The 18,078-nt window shown below is 33.1% G+C and overlaps 2 protein-coding genes across 2 annotated transcripts in view; both read left to right on the top strand.

The window, feature by feature from the left end:
• Positions 1–7,933, top strand: part of LOC134244255 (protein mono-ADP-ribosyltransferase PARP14-like) — a 34,501-nt gene extending 26,568 nt beyond the window's left edge. The window contains exons 20-23 of the mRNA XM_062726514.1: positions 1,106–1,520; positions 2,636–2,781; positions 5,171–5,348; positions 6,296–7,933. Of these exons, the coding sequence (XP_062582498.1) occupies positions 1,106–1,520; positions 2,636–2,781; positions 5,171–5,348; positions 6,296–6,579 (1,023 nt within the window). The 3' untranslated portion in view covers positions 6,580–7,933. The remainder of the gene's footprint in view (positions 1–1,105; positions 1,521–2,635; positions 2,782–5,170; positions 5,349–6,295) is intronic.
• A 3,195-nt stretch (positions 7,934–11,128) lies between these two features.
• LOC134244251 (uncharacterized) lies at positions 11,129–17,686 on the top strand. The gene is made up of 8 exons (XM_062726512.1): positions 11,129–11,217; positions 12,478–12,530; positions 13,661–13,783; positions 14,149–14,277; positions 14,915–14,977; positions 15,399–15,515; positions 17,038–17,169; positions 17,593–17,686. Exons 1-8 carry the CDS (start codon positions 11,129–11,131, stop codon positions 17,631–17,633), a joined length of 747 nt encoding a protein of 248 aa, XP_062582496.1. The 3' UTR covers positions 17,634–17,686.
• Positions 17,687–18,078: the final 392 nt, after the last annotated feature.

The following is an 18,078-nucleotide window of genomic DNA, read 5'->3' as shown; positions in this document are numbered from 1 at the left end:
ACGAATATATTTTTTAGCGATTAGAATCGGACCAAGCGGCTTTAAAGCAACATGAGATGCATTTTCGATAATATTATTTTGCTGTTAAAATGTGATATTAAGATAAATATTATGTAATTTAAATCTTTTTGACCAGTAAGACTAAAATAAAGTTCTAAACTGTTCCAGAAGAAAGACTTCAATTTTGTACAATTAAATATTATACAATTATTGCTGTTTTTTGAGGTCAATACAATGATTTAGCCATCTGAGGAGTACAGTATTCACCGAGTCCAAAGGGCGAGGTGAATACCGTACTTCGAAGTATAACAGCAATAATTGTTTTATTATACGATTCATTGGTAAAATGATATGGCTCATTACTTGTTTGCATTTAATTAAGTCCTAGCCAAATACAAGAGAGAAGCAGAATTAAAATGTAAATAAACCTTACTAGTCATATCAATTTTAAGTTTTTTTTTAATCAATCTTAGTTGCCATGAATAAAAAATATAATGTCAGTCTTTTTTTTATAGTATAGATTTTCAAAGGAAGGAGTATTATCAGGGAAAACAGTAAAAATTGTTATCGGGGAAAACAGTAAAAATTGTTGTTCAGTAAAAGTGTTGGAGGGATGTCCCTGCATCCCCTCTTACCACCATAACTCAAAAATTTATATTCGCTAATAATATGTTTTGTTCACATGAAAAAAAGTCATAGTCGTTTAGATAGATTTCCAAAACAATTTGTATCAATTTGGAATTTCCCGATCTATTTTTAGATCAATGTAGAGGAAATAAATCCTTGTATTGACCTGGAACGTCACGTGCAGGTCAATACAACGTAGTATTTTTCTAACATAGTTGGATCTCAGCCAATCAGAGAGATGGAAATTATTCAATCATATAATAAATAAGATTATTAAAGAAATCGATATTGTACAGGTAAACAATAATGTAATTTTGCATCAATCACAGCTAATAAATAGTTATTCCATTGCAAATATGAGTACAAAAAGTTTATAAATATTCTTTTAACTGTCATTGAAATAGTTATTCATAGTTTTGAAACAAAAAATTTCCGACATCAAATTTGCAGCTCATATTGCTTTAAATATTATTGGCAGGAATCAGAAATCCAGCAGCTAAAGGAGAAACTTGATGTTGATGTGACAGTTGAGAAACGAGTTGGAAGGATTATTTTGCAAGGTCTCACTTCTGATATCATGGAAGCTTCTGAAAAAGTTCACAGATTACTTCGCCAGGCAGATGCTGTGAGACAAGAGAAACAAGCTGCTGAAATGATGGCAAGCATGGTTGAATGGTGTTTCATTGAAATTACAAATACAGGCCAAAAACTAGAACCATACCCTGCTGACATTAATATGCAGTTAGAGAAGGCCCTCAGAAAGCAGGAAGCTAAGGCATCCTTTAAAGATGCACAAGGAAATAAATACATTGTTGATTTGGCAGCTTATGAGGAATATCCAGAAAGCGATCCAACAGATATTGTAAAAGTCATCAGAAAGAACAAAATTAGTGGTAAGCTTTTATAGCTTTTTAAAGGCTCAACTAAGCTGAAAAATAGATGGTGATTACATTTATTATATTTTCAACAGTGAAAAAATTGTCTGACATTAATTCCTTGATGATGAAAACTGATATTTTTTCCTAAGTGATATTTATAGAAATATAAAAAGATGCAACGTTTGAGATTTTCATTCCCTTCACAAAGAGTGTTGTAAAGAAAAACTATTTCTTGTAGAATTGAGCTGTAGAGAGACAGACGAATTAATAATCCGTCTTAAAAATGTATTTATTTCCTCTGAAATCTTGCTAATCCTTCGTAGAAAGTAAGATAGGCCTATATGACATCTTTTGATTCAAAGCAGCTTGCACATTCTGTAGTCAACCTGTACATCCATCTAGCTGTAAACTTTTTGCATTTTCGACTTCTTCTCCAGAACCAGTGGGCCAATTTCAACCAAACTTGCCACAAAGCATTCTTAGGTAAAAGGGATTTAATTTTTCAAACGAGGAACCACACGCTCATTCAAGGGGAGATAATTCATAAATTGTGAAACATTAATGGCATATATTAAAAATCTTCCCAAGAAGAATCACCATGCCAAACAAGTTGAAACTTAAAGGATACCTTCTTTACATAGTGTAGATTCAAGTTTGTTCAAATGATGAACCCTGGAGGCAGGGTGGGATCACAATTGGAAATTAAAGTTTTACATTGAAATATATAGGGGAAAATCTGTCAATAACAGCAAAACCATCATTAGTCATTTTGAAAGCATCCTCAAGGATTTTAGACTCAAGTTTGTTCAAATCATGACTCATGGGGATAGGGAGTGACCACATGGGGATCAAATTTTTACAAAAGGAATTCATTGGAAAAAATCTTTTACAATCTGCTCAAGAACAGCAGAGCCAATTGTTGTATTGATATGCAAGCATCCTCAGGGGGATATAAAAATCCCAGCGTCCCCCCTCCATATAAACTTTTCAATACTAAGCTGATGTGTGATTTTTCTAACCATTGTACTCAGGTGAGCAATGTGGCCTATGGGCTCTTTTGTAGGGAGTGATAATCAGGTTACCATTACAACCTATTGATCTCTTGTCATAATTTTTTTTTGTTAATTAAGGGTCTAATTTTGAGCAACCAGTGACATGGACAACTATGGGGGACAAAGAGAATGTGGCAGTAGTAACCCTGCAGCCTAGTAGTAAAGAATACAAGGATGTGGTAAAGGACTTCCAGTCTCAAGCTGGTGCTGTAAACATAATAAAGGTATACATCATTATTTTACTAAAGAAGTTAATTTTAAGAAAAAAAAACTGTGGAATCATTTTAATTTGTGAGGGTCAATGTTTGTGAGCAAACAAAATTTTATTGGTTTGTGGGGATGTAATTTTGTGGTTTATTCGCTTAAACTGACATATTCATTGAATCTATATGTTTGTTCATGGGAATTTAAATTTGTGGATAAGGGTTACCAAGGCATCAACAAATATTGGTTCCCAACAAACAGTGATTATTTCACAGTATTTTACTAGATTTGATAAAATCTCTAAAAAATAGTTGGCAAACGCAGAGTCTGATATGCAGCCAAATAAACAAAAACGCTTCTGGAGGTTTGTGAATGCCATGAGGAAGGACAGCAATGGAGTGTCACCACTAAAGGACAGAGGAGTACTACATTCTGAGGCAAAAGACAAGGCGGATATTCTGAATCACCAGTACGAGTCTGTATTTACTAGAGAGGATACCCAGAATATCCCCATGCCTCATGGTACACCATCCCCACAAATGCCTGACATTAAGATCTCAGAGGAAGGAGTCTGCAAGCTACTGAGGAAGCTCAATCCTAACAAGGCCTCAGGACCTGATTCTATACCAGCCAGAGTTCTGAAGGACATGTCAGCTGAGATTGCTCCACTCCTCACTCAACTGTTCTGTAAAAGCTTGTCTGAGGGCATCGTACCAAATGACTGGAGAAAGGCCAATGTAACAGCTATTTTCAAAAAAGGTGAGAGATTCAAGGCCTCAAATTACCGGCCAGTTTCCTTAACATGCATATGCTGCAAGCTGTTAGAGCACATATTGGTCAGTAACATCATGAACCACATGGATAGGTACAGCATATTATCAGATGTGCAGCATGGCTTCCGGGCACGAAGGAGCTGTGAGACCCAACTACTCACATTATTTGATGACCTGGCAAGAGCAGGGGACAAAGGTATCCAACATGATATGGTTGTATTAGACTTTAGTAAGGCCTTTGACCGCGTCCCACATGAGAGACTTCTCATGAAGCTACACCACAGTGGAATCCGCGGTAACACTCATGTATGGATCCGCTCTTTCTTGACCGGGAGATCCCAGCAAGTGGTGGTGGAAGGAGCCACATCAGAGCCCGCACCTGTCATCAGCGGAGTCCCACAAGGGAGTGTGCTTGGGCCTGTGCTCTTCCTCATCTTCATCAATGACCTGCCATCTTGTGTCAATAGCCATGTGAGATTATTTGCTGATGACTGTGTCCTTTATCGCCAGATACACAGTCGGGAGGACTGCGAACAACTCCAACAAGACGTACACCACCTAGAGGAGTGGAAGAAAACGTGGGGAATGGATTTCCATCCAGATAAGTGTAACACCATGGTGTTCACCAGATCCCGCAACCCGCAGCTCTACAGCTACTCACTGAAAGGTCAGATGTTGGAGAATGTAGAGACCACCAAGTACTTAGGGGTATGGATAACTACCAACTTGTCATGGAGGGTCCATATTGATAAGACAGTTAAGAAGGCGAACTCTACTCTTGGCTTCTTACGTAGGAACCTCAATATCACCAATGAGAAGACCAAGACAGAGGCATATATGGCACTAGTTCGGCCCACATTGGAGTACTGTGCCTCAGTATGGAATCCCCACACAAAGGATCACATCCACCGACTTGAAATGGTCCAGAGGAGAACTGCTAGGTACGTCACAAATAGATACAGGAATACCAGCAGTGTTACAGACATGCTAGACAGTCTCCAGTGGGAATCCTTAGAGAGCCGTAGGACCAAGGCACAGCTCGCCATGTTTTATAAGGCATGGAAAGGCCTGGTAGATATCCCGCTATCTCAGTATGTCACTCCATCATCAAGTCGAACCAGATCCACCCATTCCTACAGATTCCAGCATCATCAGTGCAGAACCAACATCTATAAGTTCAGTTTCTTCCCCAGGACTATCATAACCTGGAACACTTGACCAGCATCTGTTGCTGAGGCCCCTGACTTGGTACACTTCAAGCAGGGGCTTTCATCACTTTCCTTCTAGATGGCTCAGGGAGCAAGTAAGCTCTAGTGAATTCAGTAGGCAATGCCGGGGAGACCTCTACTAGTAAGTCTCAGGGCCGCTACGGTTACCGGACTGGCTGCTGACAGAAGAGCTGAAAACTTCCTTCTTTTACCTTTTAACTGTTTTTACATTTTAATCTTTCTAACAGTGTTGTCAAAGCGCTGCGCCGTTGAGTAATCGTCAAAGATGACGGACCAACGTACCATGTAGATGTAGATGAAATACAATATTGAGATTGGGAATGCTCAAAATATTCCAACCTTATTAATGCATGGTATAAAGAGTATATATAGAATAGAATTATAGAAATATTTTATTTTCTTTTCAGGTGGAAAGGATACAAAACAGGATGTTGATGCAGCAGTATGATGCAAAATTGAAACTAATGGAGAAACAAAATCCATCTGGAAACAATAATGAGATGGTTTTATGGCATGGGACGGCCAATGATTCAGTAGCCAGTATCAATACTTATGGTTTTAACAGGAGCTACTGTGGAAAGAATGGTAAAATTGATGTACATGTATCAAAAATCACAGGCTAAAACATTGATACTAGCTCTATTTAAAAATACAAAAAGAAATACAATTTTGTTGAGTCAGATTTTCAAGGTATAAGGAAGAATATTGGTTTGTGGGGTTTTAATTTTCTGGATAGTCACCCATGTGGTGCAGTGGTAAGAGCACTTTTTCTGGGGTTGTCTGTTATCTATGGCATGCCAAATTCACAAAAATGAGCTAAACCTAGTTTCACAATTGATAAACTAGGTTTATCGACTGTAAACTATAGTTTACAAACAGTAAGCTATAGTTAACGATTCGTTAAGTACATGTATAGTTTTCATCTGTAAAATTATATTTAACAGTTGTTAACTATAGTTTACGAATGCTAATCTAAGTTTATCTGTCTGAAATAAGCGTTAACAATAGATTTTTTTGATAAACATAGATTCACGTTTGTAAACTCGTAAACTATAGTTAAGAGTTGTTAATCATAGTTTCACAAATTGTGAAACTATATCTATTAGTTCATTAACTATAGTTTACAAATCGTGAAACTGTATTTATCAGATAATCTATGTTTTGCAATTGCAAATGATTGTTTTGGGTGTTAAGTATTGTTTACGGTTGTGAAACATAGATTATCGCGTTAACAATGGTTTACAGATGTAAAATATAGATTAACGTTGTTAACTATAGTTTACAGTCCGTAAACTATAGTTTACAACCAATAAACCTAGTTTATCAACTGTGAAACTATGTTAGGCTCATTTTTGTGAATTTGGCATGCCATAGTTATAACTTCAAATATTTAATTAATCTTTCCAATACTTTACTATTTCTTTTTCCTTTGCAGTGTGCTAAGCTGAGCAGCTTGGTGTTATTTTTTTTTGGCTAAATATTTTATTGTAAATTGCCATTTTTGATGTTGAACTTTATACTTAATCTTGCAGCAACTGCATATGGAAATGGTGTATATTTTGCTGTGAATGCAAGTTATTCTGCAAATTCAACATATAGTCCACCTGACATTAGTGGAAACAGACGAGTATATAGGTCTCGAGTATTAACAGGAGAATACTGCCAAGGGAGGAACGGAATGAAAGTCCCCCCGAATAAGCCCAGTGGTGGCCACATTCTGTATGACTCTGTTGTAGATAATCCCAACAATCCAGGCATTTTTGTTATCTTTAATGATACACAAGCTTATCCAGAATATCTTATTACATTTCAGTAATTCTACATTTTGACTTTTCTGTGCATTATAATTATACCAATCCATCATTATCAGAGAAATGAGTTAAAAGTGGACTTTGCAACTCAAGTGCAATGTTGCCTTGAGTTTGTGAGTGTGTGTGCCATGATGAATTTTTCTATGAAATCGTATTCTTTATTCGTCCTAGTTGATAACATTACAAATTAAGAATGATTTTTTACATGATTAATATCATTTACATGATAAAACATTTGAACATTATGAATGAAAGATTGAAGAATGATAAGTCCTGACTAAGATAACCTTTACATCACGAATGTTCTTATAAACGGCTACTACCAGGTATAAAAATTGTTAATTTAAGTTAGTTTCAGTCTTCTCTTTTCCAATTATCTTCTATTCCTCAGATGTATGTCAAATAAGCCAATCTGAAAAGTGATTAATGAAGTACATTGTATTTTCCACCAACATACGAGTGCAAGTATGTTTTTTAAAAAAATTGTAAACTCAATCTGGTACTTGTTTTATTGTTTTTTTATTTGTCAGTTTTTATCATACGAGTTATAGTATGACTGCTTTCTTCAAAATCATCATATACTAAAAATCTATTTATGAAGACCATTAAGTTATTTTCATTTTGTTGATAATGAAAATAACATCTATTGATTTTCACATAAATTCAAAACAATGTCATTACATGCATGCATTAAGAAGTAGTGATACTCTTTAAATGATACATTGTATATTCATTACATACACTTCAGGAAATATACGATTTAAAATTTGGTTAAAACATAAGATTTTTTCACTTTTCAAACAATAATTTCTTATGATATCAAAGCCATTAAATGAAAACTGCAGGCGTTAGAAGTACAAAAATAATAAACAACTTTTTCGTCACATGTTTGTAGCAGAATATTCGCTAACTTCCTTTTTTTTCATAAAAAAAAATTAGAAATGTTTTTTAAAGTTTCCTATAAAGCAAATTAAGATTTTGTCATGTGTGTTCTCAGTTAATGGTCTTGGAGCCAGGAAAGGACCTTTTTTTTTTTTTTAGAAATCAAGCTATTTGTTGCAAATTTAATGAGTTTAAGGAGGAATGCCACACCAACTTTTTATTTTATAGATCCCTGAATCAACCTTTTTAAACAATGGTTTCTTTGAAAAAATACAAAAAAATTCATATAAAATAATTAAGAGCTAATGTCGACCTTTCAATGTTGAAAGCATTGTTTAAAACGGATGACTCAAAGATCTATAAAATAAAAAGTTAGTTTAATTTTTGATGAATTTCTTTATGCCTATTGACTTGAGCATTAATTACTGTTGGCATTTGTTTTGTATTAAACCTTCCAGGATGAATAAATAAATAATACCGGTATAAAAAAAAACTTATTTTGTGATTAAGTTTTTTATTGTATTGAATGAAAATTACATTCTTTTATGAAGGTATTGGTAAGTTTTGATGTAAATGAAAATATCAGTATTTATGACTTACATGTACTTAATAGTATATTACATCTATCTCATGCAAAACATATCTCCAAAATAATGTTGCAAATTTAATAACAGACAAATAAGCAGCTGCTCTAAGGACTCTCTTTTTTAGCCAGGTTCAATGCTCAAAGACCAGCAGCGGCTTTTGTCAAGGCGTTCAACCTATATACTTTCACTTCACCCTCAAATTAAAACTTAGAAATATTGTGCCTATTCTAAATCAATGTTTAGACAACACAGACACTAAAAGTCTATATAAGCTGATAATTCTACTAGACAAATAAACATTAGTGATGATATATTTTCTGCGATGTTCCTCAGTCGAATTATAATTGGTTAAAGCATGTCTGCTTCACGGTTTATTAATTTATGCAAAGGCCTTGTTTTGAGGATTGTTAAATGAAAAAAATTTAAATTAACAAAAATTGAACCTTCTTTAAGTACACTTAAAATTGTTTCAATAATAATTCTAACTCTTTCAGACAGGAAATGTCATTCTTATATATATCTGGTACTAAACAGCATGTTCTACTCACAAACAATTTGTAAAATGGCACATTCAACTAAAAATAAGTTGATTATGCAAGGGTATCAACATTTAGTTTTAAGTCAAATCTACCTGTATGGTTGATATATAATGACCTTTATTTGCAAAAATTATCTGACGTTAGGTCAATTGATTCATGAAAATTGTTAGATCATTAAATTCACACTGAATTTTCGAAGGATTTCTCCCTTCACTAAAATATTAAAGGGGTACAAGGCGGAAGTCAACAGAGGGCATGGATGTAAACTTCTTTGAGATATTTTCCCCAATACATGGTTTTTCCATGTATTGATTTCAATTGCTTGATGTTAGCTTGATTTTTAGCCTAATGGAGCTTATGTGATAGTAGTGCATCCGTTGTCCGTCTGTTTGTCTAGCTGTCCCTCTGTTTGTAAACAATTTTTCAAAATGCTACTCCTCCTACATTTTTTGTTTGATTTGAATATAACTTGGCACACAAGCAGACTACACTAAGTTAGTCTCATCAGAGACTTCTGGTTTTCACATGAATTTTTTTTAAAGGATGTTTGTTGATCCTAAAAACTACTAAAAATGCTTTTGTTTTTCATGATATTGTGTACACAATCATGCAATGAACCAATTACCTAGTCTGAGCGGTCTTCGAGTCTATCAGGTATAGAACTGATAAGGCTAGATGCACGCATTTTTTGACGGTACATGTAACTTTATGATAAACACAGGTGTGTGCAACCAATATTTAAGACACTAGTACTCGTATAAAAGTCACTTTGTTTTAAACTGAAAATCATGGAAAAATGATTGTTTTCTGTATGTTAATGATTGGTAAGTAATAATTTCATATGGTCAATCTTTTTCAATTCTTTTGGAAAATACAAAATAAGCTTAAACTAAATTAAAGTTATGGTGTTTTTCAATAAGGTCTGTTGACCGGGAAAGGCGTTTTTCCTGTAAAGTATCCCATGACAGACAACCCTGTCATTAAGGACGGCAAACGTTCAGGTGAAAGTGAATGTAACGAAGCCTTGCGAAAGTAAGTACAAAATCCACGGTTACGAGAACAACAACCGGTATCTATGAAACATTTACCCCAAATTCACTGGTATCTGTATCTATATATACGATCTTCACTTTAAAGGAACCCAATTGTTATACCTTTAAACATTATTCCTATATAAATCTATTCTTGACAATCGCCAAAATTCCCAATGTTTTCCTGAGATTATATTATTATGGTCATCAAATCGATGTTTGACCGAGACATGAGATGTTGGACCTGTCGACGAGATCTTTAACCGCGTACGTCACGCAGTGCACTTGAAAAGCGGGAGGGTAAATAACGTAGTAATCGGTATGTTACGTCCGTCCGTCCATCTGTAAGTCTAGCTGTCTGTACGTCCTTCCGTCTGTTACGCTTTGGGGTACACATCTCTTATCCACAACTCCTCTCATACCACCGAAGGAAATTTAATGAAACTTTCACAGAATCTTTATTACATATTGCCATTGTGCACATCCTGTTTTATTTTTCGATCCGACACATATTTTGGATTTCCCACATTGCCACAAAGGCGGGGTACATTGCCAGGCTCTCACAGTATAGTTTCATTTGTATTTGCATATGGTAGGAATATCGGGTACTTGAACAGAACATTGCAAAAAACATTGCCACCCACATTATATTCAAGTCTGCATGAATTGTCGAGAACGTAATTTGTATTACACAGTTACGTTTAACATTTCTGTAATTTACATTCTATAGTGGCAAAAATATACTGAAAGGAAAAATTGAATATCAGAGGAAGCTCGTAAAAAATACATCCATATCAAAAAATTAAAATAAGGGATTTTCATTCAAAACATTTATTGCCTCAGAGTAACCAGACATGTTTAGAGAGCTTGTAGACAAATGCCAGTAAAAAACGTATAATATTTGGTAATCTGATAACGAATATGTGAGAACGTAATTTATCTCCATTTGAATTTATTACAACAGTTAAATAACTAAAACACATTTAACATTTCTGTAATTTACAATTTTTAATGAAAAAGGTAACCCTAAAGTTTACTGAAAGGAAAAAGAAACGCAGTTGTAGGATCATTTTCGATAAAAATTTGACCACATGACCGAAAATTACGAAAATTGGTCAGAACCTTCCGGAAATTCCCACAAAACAGTACTTTGCAGATCAAAATCATATTCAGAAAAATTACTCAATTCCGAATTTATGAGGTCACGTTATATTCAACTGCAAAAAAGCCCAAGACCGTGCAATTTGATAACGACTTGTTCCATGCTGAACAAATCTTGATGCATTATTTGATGCATATGAGGTAGTCTATGCACTTGTGTTTCAATATCAATCAGGATTATGAATTTATTGCAATCTTGGCAAAATATTTAAAGTTCAATGGGGTCTTGTTTTCTAATTGCCAAATTAATGAAAAACAACAACGATTTACAAGCAGTTTCTGATGAAATTTTCCCTTTCATAAAACTTGTTACCCTTTGTCAGAGAATTCTGCAATGGTTTTCGATCAATGACGATGACGTTATTCAAAATAGAGCCATGTTATGTGCGGGTTATTCGTCCTGCCAACACTGACAAATGCCACCTTAGCTTCACCACAAAACAGTCATTTACATTTAGACGTATTATAATCATTACATTCATACAAAATTTGAATAATTATTACTACTTCCGCGAATTTGATTTCGCAATTTTAAGCCAGTATGCAACTTACTGTTTATTCATCTAACTGGCGCATGCGCGCGCCGTCAACTTATCTTTTTTCGCGTCGTTACCCATGCTAAATCCTAGCAATCAGGGTTTGAAAGATAAACACTCTGATGAAATTCCATGCAAAGGAGAAATATATATGAAGATGCACGAGATAGACATTGAAGAATAGGAGAGTTTTCGATTTCACTTTTATCTACCTATATTGTCATTGAGCTTCAATAACTCATGGATAATTAGACAAAAATCATATGAGAATTTGGTTATATCTTTTTGAAAGATAATTTAAAAGTTAGATAGGAAAACTAAAAAGTATTTTTAAGATGAAAAAACGAATTATTTTTCTAAGTCAAAAGTTTACCCTGCGTTTCTCTTTCCTTTTATGGTATATTGGCAAGGTTGATTTTCATTAATTTGTTAAAAAAAAAATTTCTTTTAATATTTCGGCGAGGCTTAATTATAACCAAAAAGCTTTTATACCTTTTAAAAATTCTTCCTAAATAATTTTTGTTAAATGTAATTCCACGTGTAGTAATTGTTTTCCTGTAGATTCTGTTTATGTCATAAATCTTTTGTCCGAAAGTGAATATTTTCCTGATCCACCGCATTTGCAACGCGCATTACTGGTTTACTGCAACACCAGTTTGAAAGCAGGGAAGGTATACATAGTGCATGGATTTTGCTTGTCAAAACTTGCACCCACCAGTTGCGCTTTGAATGTTTCATTTAACCGTATAATATCTTATAATGAAATAAATTTGATAATTATTACTACTTCAGTCATAAATGAGTATATATGACATTTTTCAAATAGAGATATGCATACCTCCTATTTAATTTGTTCATGTATATATTTTATGGAGTTTTTGTACCACAACAAAACATGGACGACTCCGCAAATAATACCTGCATATCTAAAAATTAAATCATCATCATCATCATCATCAACATCCTTGCAATCACCTCAAAGTAAGAGTAAGATAAATTCATTCAGACAACCTTCAGTATTTCCCCAATAATATGTTAATATTTTTACTTCATGAAATATATCTAATTTATCTTCAATATTTATTAAAGTTAAATTAAACAAATCACATTTACATTTACAGCCTTATTTATATTTGTTTATAATGACCAACTCTTGTCCATATGTAGGATTTTCATTACAGACTTGACTGTAACATTATCTGCTCTTACAACGCCAACAGGTAATGCATTTTTATAAAACAAAAATTTTTGGAAAAGGATTCCTTTTACTGATTTAAAAAATGAAAAATATTAAAACGAATTATTTTTCTAATTAAATCTTTAAGGTACTGTGCGCAATATTTCAATAAAGATACCCCCCGCCTCATTATGCATAATGGCAAGGTCCATGTTTTGTTGTGACCGGGAAACCCAAAATAGTGTCGGATCAAATTCAATTAAATAGGATTTGCACAATGGCAATATGTAATAGAGATTCTGAGAAAGTTTCATAAATTTCTTTCAGTATACCTTTACATATAATTATATTAAAAATGTGTCCTTCATAATTATTTTTGTTACGTCATATTGAATGTATTTCCGCCATATATTTAATTTGTACATGTATATTTTTTGGATATTTGTACATGATATATTATAAAACCAATTTTGATGCAAAAAAATTTAAAACTGTTACCTAAATTTAGAAAAACTTTTGTTATGTTTAGAACCGCAAATCACCACCTTCCAACTGAAACAGGTATATGGAATGGTATAATCAGAGAAATGAAAGAGTTTGTAAAGCTTATGCAGTAGTAACCAGATACAGATGAATATCATTATATCTTAGAATGTAGTGCTTTAAATTTTCATCTGAGGAAAGTTTATTTGAACAAAAAATTTTGCTCTGATCCAAATATTATCAAGCTTTGTAAAGTCATGTGCCAAAATTATGTTGATTCTTTGAAAAAAAATATGTACATTTGTAATTTCTAAAATTAATAATATTGTCTATTCTCCTTAGTTATCATCTTCTGCTAGACCAACTGTATTATATGTATATATGTTTTATGTGTTTTTGCACCTCATGTACCATTTACATGGTTTTGAGTGAATAAATTGAATAGAACCTCATTTACCATTAATTGGTTAACGGTTAGAAAACAATTCATTTAAATTCTCAAAAGAATACTGCCGTCACAAGATACCTTTTTCATTATGTAGTTGTATTTAAATTAAAGCTGAAATAACATTCTCTTCAATTCTATCTGTCTATATGCATTCATAAGATATTCTATGGGTATGGAATATCTTTATGCAGGAATTTTAATACTTTCATTACACACATAATTATCATTGATTCTTTGAACAGCCTGCAATGACAGCCCCAGTGCTAACTGTTCTCTCTACAACGCCACAGTGATATGTGATCTACACGGTGCTTATTACCTCTGGGCAAGGAAGCACTGTCCTTTATTTTGTGGATTTTGCCACGGTACGTACACAATCAGACAGATCTATAGTTTAGAGTTAAACATTAAAGATTGATACAAAATATAGATTTCAAGATTGGTATATATATTTGTATATTATTAGGCCTCATTATGGTGTAAAAATGTAAAGAATTAATTAAAATATATATATATATTAAGACATTGTTAACTTTCTATGAAATTCATATTTTTACTTATAAACATGTAGATGCTAAGCGTGCAAAGCTAGAGATGGACAATTTTCAATTAAAAAAAAATAATGAAATAGGTTTATTATTCAATTAAATTTAATTGTGCATAAATAAGTGGCTTCAGGGCCACCAATGGTGATGATTAATAAATTTTATATTACAAAATGAATTTGTAGTTGTTACGTGCAATGATAATCCAAGTGCTAACTGTGCTCTTTATAATTCAACTGCAATTTGTGATGTGAATGGTCAATACTATAATTGGGCCAGAAGGAATTGTGAGAAGACCTGTGGATTCTGTCAAGGTAACAATCTTATTATTCAGTTTTATGCAGAAATGCTTTTTTTTTTATCTAAAGAAAAGTACAAAGTGTTTTTTTTAACATAAAATGGCAAATAGAAGTACAAATGTACTTCTGTTTGCCATTTTGTGTAAAAAATAATTTCTTACTGAAAGGAACCAACAAACAATTTTTAATTTGCAGTGGAGTCATTTTTATTTGTGCGGGTGAGCAATATTTTCTTCCTTCTTGGGAGTGTCATTTGGTTGGTTACTTGTATATGGGTATTTAGGAGATTCAATGAATATATAACTATATTGATAAAATAATTGTTCTCGGGGGATGTAAATTCGTGGATAAAGGTACAATGTAACTACGAAATCCACAAACATTGGTGCTTCACAAAAAATCATGATGCCACAGCATACAGTTTAACATATCTATGCGTAATTTACATCTTTCATCTACCAGATATTAAAGTAAAACTGCGATAATAAGTCGTCAGCTAATTTAAAGAACATGAACTCTGTATCATTAATAAATAGCATAATTTAAATTCATGCAGTGTTGATTTGATGAAAAGTAGACCGTCATCTCTTTCCGGTATTTATAGAATAAAAACATTTAAAAACTCTTTTATTTGCTGTAATTTTTTTTACAGTTGGAACACCTCAAGGAAGCACTAGATCCACCACTGAAGTGTCTAGTTTTGCTGTACCTGAAGGTAATCTACAGTACTCTTTCAATTGAACTTCCGGTTCCATATTTGTTGGTGAAAAATAAAAAAAGATTTGCGAGGAATGAAACAAAAGTTAGGACAAAAAATTGATCAATCTTAAAAAATCTACAATCACTACAAATCTTTGAAGCTGTGAATTTAAGAAATTTCTAAACATTAGATATTAATTAAATGGCACATTACTACTTCGAGGATTGTTAAAAATTCCAAATATTTTAAACATTTCATTATAAACTATTGGACAAAAATTAATCTTCAGACCTTTTTGCACAATGTTTGAAAATGACATAGGTAGTGAAAGAAATGTCTACTTTAATCATATAATGACATATGCTTATCCCCCCCCCCCCCAAAAAAAAAGCTGTATCTTTTCATTTGCTTGTATCTAAACTAGTTCAGTTGATAGCTTGTAGAGATACTTTGAATTGTAAAGTGTACAATTCGGAGAAGATTTGCAACAAAACCGGAATATACTTTCCATGGGCAACGACAAATTGTCCGCTTTACTGCGGATTCTGTCAAGGTACGTGAATTTAATAAGAAAAGGGTTATTGGATAAATTTTAAACAGAAACAGCAAGCTTATCATTGGAATGAATTCTTTTTTTTGTTTTTTGGGTAAATGCCCCTTTCGAGAATTTTCAGTCATATTGAGACACCAACACTTGTCGTTGGAGGGCAGAAAAATTAGACCAATTCTCGGTACTCGTGGCCAATAATACACAATAATAATTCAAAAAAGGCTACGAGAAGAAACGACCGAGGGAAAACAATAAAAATATTTAAGCATTTCAAGTTGCCCGCTTTGAGGTAGGGATAGAGCGGTGCTCTATAATTGCGAAATAAGGAATTGATCTTTTAACTTAGTCGCAGATTCAAATACACTTTTTGACGTGGAGACCAAAATTCGAATAAAAGAGTATAAACCAAGGTGGTGCTGGCATAACAAAGATCAAGCACTACACATTTGTCTTACGTGACATGTACGAATTTAAATTTGCACTTCTCCACTGGCAAATGATGGCGTCTCAATGAAATGTATGGAGATAACGAACAGTATTCAGGCTCAAATGTCAAATAAACAAATTAATACAAAATGGGAGTATGGGAGTAGAGGAAACACAGACCTTCAAAACATTAGAAGAGGGATCAGGTACCATGGAGGAGTGAGCATCCCCTGCCAACCGTTCACACCCACCGTGTGCTCCTTGTCATGATCGTGAAATAACGGGAAAGTCCGTCTTCAATTCAGTGTGTAAATAATGGACTAACAATTTCAGTATGAAAAAAGTCAGTCAGCATTCATATCAATGATAAATTGTATTTGCTCACAAGATCATTGTATCGACAATAGAACTTTCGAAATGATGACTTTAAACGAGACTGCTGATATTCTTGTTTCATCAACTTCTTTGTCAATAATTTACCTTGTATTAGAAATTGTACATACGTATACTGCGTATACAGGTGACGAAGGTGTTTTCTTCATAAGTAAGGGAAAATGACGACTGAAAAGTGAAAGTCATCACTTTTATCATAGAGCTTGGTTGTTAGATTATCAATAACGTCTTTTTCTAGTAAAATATTCAAATATGAAACAGATGTGTCAGACTCTGTAGTATCTTTTATCTCAAGCTCACCGGGATATAGCATATAGACATTAGAATGGAAATAACCATGACGTTAATTGACAATACGTCTTTGATATATATCTAAATGTCGAGTTGAAGGGTACAGCGAGTTTTTTTTCTTTTTACAAGTTTAAGATTTTGGACAAACTCTGCTTCAATATGAGTGAAAAAATCACAAAGGACGTTTAAAGTTTCATTTCAAGTGATAAATGAAATCACAGGTTGATACTGTTAAACTTCGATTATAAAAACTAATCTGTTTAAGGGAAAGGGCTAAAATAGGCTTTGCCTGCTGCCCAATCCCATTCACTTTGTGAATAAAATTTTGTATGAATAAAAAAAAATAAAAACTATTCTTATATTAAATGTGTGCTGAATAAAATGATAAATTAAAAACATTATTTTTCCTTCTTAGCACCGACAACAACAATAGCGTGCCAGGACAAACTTTCCAATTGTAACGAATATCAAAGTAATTTATGCACCGAGCCTCTTTATCGTTTATGGAGGGAAGAAAACTGTAGAAAATTTTGTGGAATTTGCACAGGTAACTATCTTTGTAAAGGAATTGTATGAAGTTTCATATACTAGTGTTCTTATTTTTTCTCTTTCTGTCTTGCACACTGACAAATATTTCACATAAAAAGATAATTTCTACCTTCTACTAGATCTTTAGGTACAGTTCCACTACAGCTTATAATTTTCATTTTGCATACTTTATAGTATGCACTCACCATCTTAAAGTATACAATCACTTTAAAACTGGTAATTGAATTGCGTAGTTAAAGGCTCAATTACCGACTCATAAACTTATACTTTAATCACTTTTTTTCTTCTAATGAAATGACAGACCAAGCTACATGTATGAATACACTTCTGCATAAAAAGCTTAAATTTCAAGAGAGCTTTCATCTCTACATTGAAAGCAGTTTTACATTGAAAATTTCAAAAACATTTTCTTGAATTATAGGGACTGACTCAGTGATAGACCCTTCTTCAGCGCTTGGATGATATCTTCGGGAAGAGTTTTATAAAAGAGCATAATACTGTATTCAATTTTATCAAAAACTTTTTTTTTCAATAAAAATGACGAAATGCAAAAAATCCAATTATTATTGTTTGAAATGTGTTTGATCCTCGTGTGAATTTTTCATTGATACCCTACAGAAAGTTTACACAAAAGCCTTGAAATAACGAATTATTTTGAAAGCAACGGGTAATTTGTTATACATATTTTTATTTAGTACATATAAACAAGAAAATGATTTAAAGTTCTCAGAAAATCTTTTAAATTGAAGAATATTACTACTTTTATCTTACCATCATTCGTACAAGTAATTCCACTTCTATAAACATTCACTTTATATTAATATCATAAAACCTCAATATCTCACAATATTAGGACATAAAAGTTAATCTTGCTGGACTGCCTATTTACTGTGCCATGTGAATATGA

This window comes from Saccostrea cucullata, unplaced genomic scaffold, assembly GCF_032062105.1.
Source record: "Saccostrea cucullata isolate Sc308-1 unplaced genomic scaffold, CSIRO_AGI_Scuc_v1 ctg2665, whole genome shotgun sequence".
Classification (NCBI taxonomy): Eukaryota; Metazoa; Mollusca; class Bivalvia; order Ostreida; family Ostreidae; genus Saccostrea; species Saccostrea cuccullata.
Note: the sequence above shows the minus strand (reverse complement) of the source record. Positions and strands in the feature narration are given on the sequence as shown.

What these genes read in the sequence shown, in the direction of transcription:
- LOC134244251 (XM_062726512.1), top strand. Translation starts at nt 11,129, where the DNA reads ATGACGTTATTCAAAATAGAGCCATGTTATGTGCGGGTTATTCGTCCT. An exon ending in GACCTGTGGATTCTGTCAAG is followed by an intron (nt 14,278 to 14,914) that starts GTAACAATCTTA and finishes TTTTTTTTACAG; the next exon opens with TTGGAACACCTCAAGGAAGC. An exon ending in TAGTTTTGCTGTACCTGAAG is followed by an intron (nt 14,978 to 15,398) that starts GTAATCTACAGT and finishes TTCAGTTGATAG; the next exon opens with CTTGTAGAGATACTTTGAAT.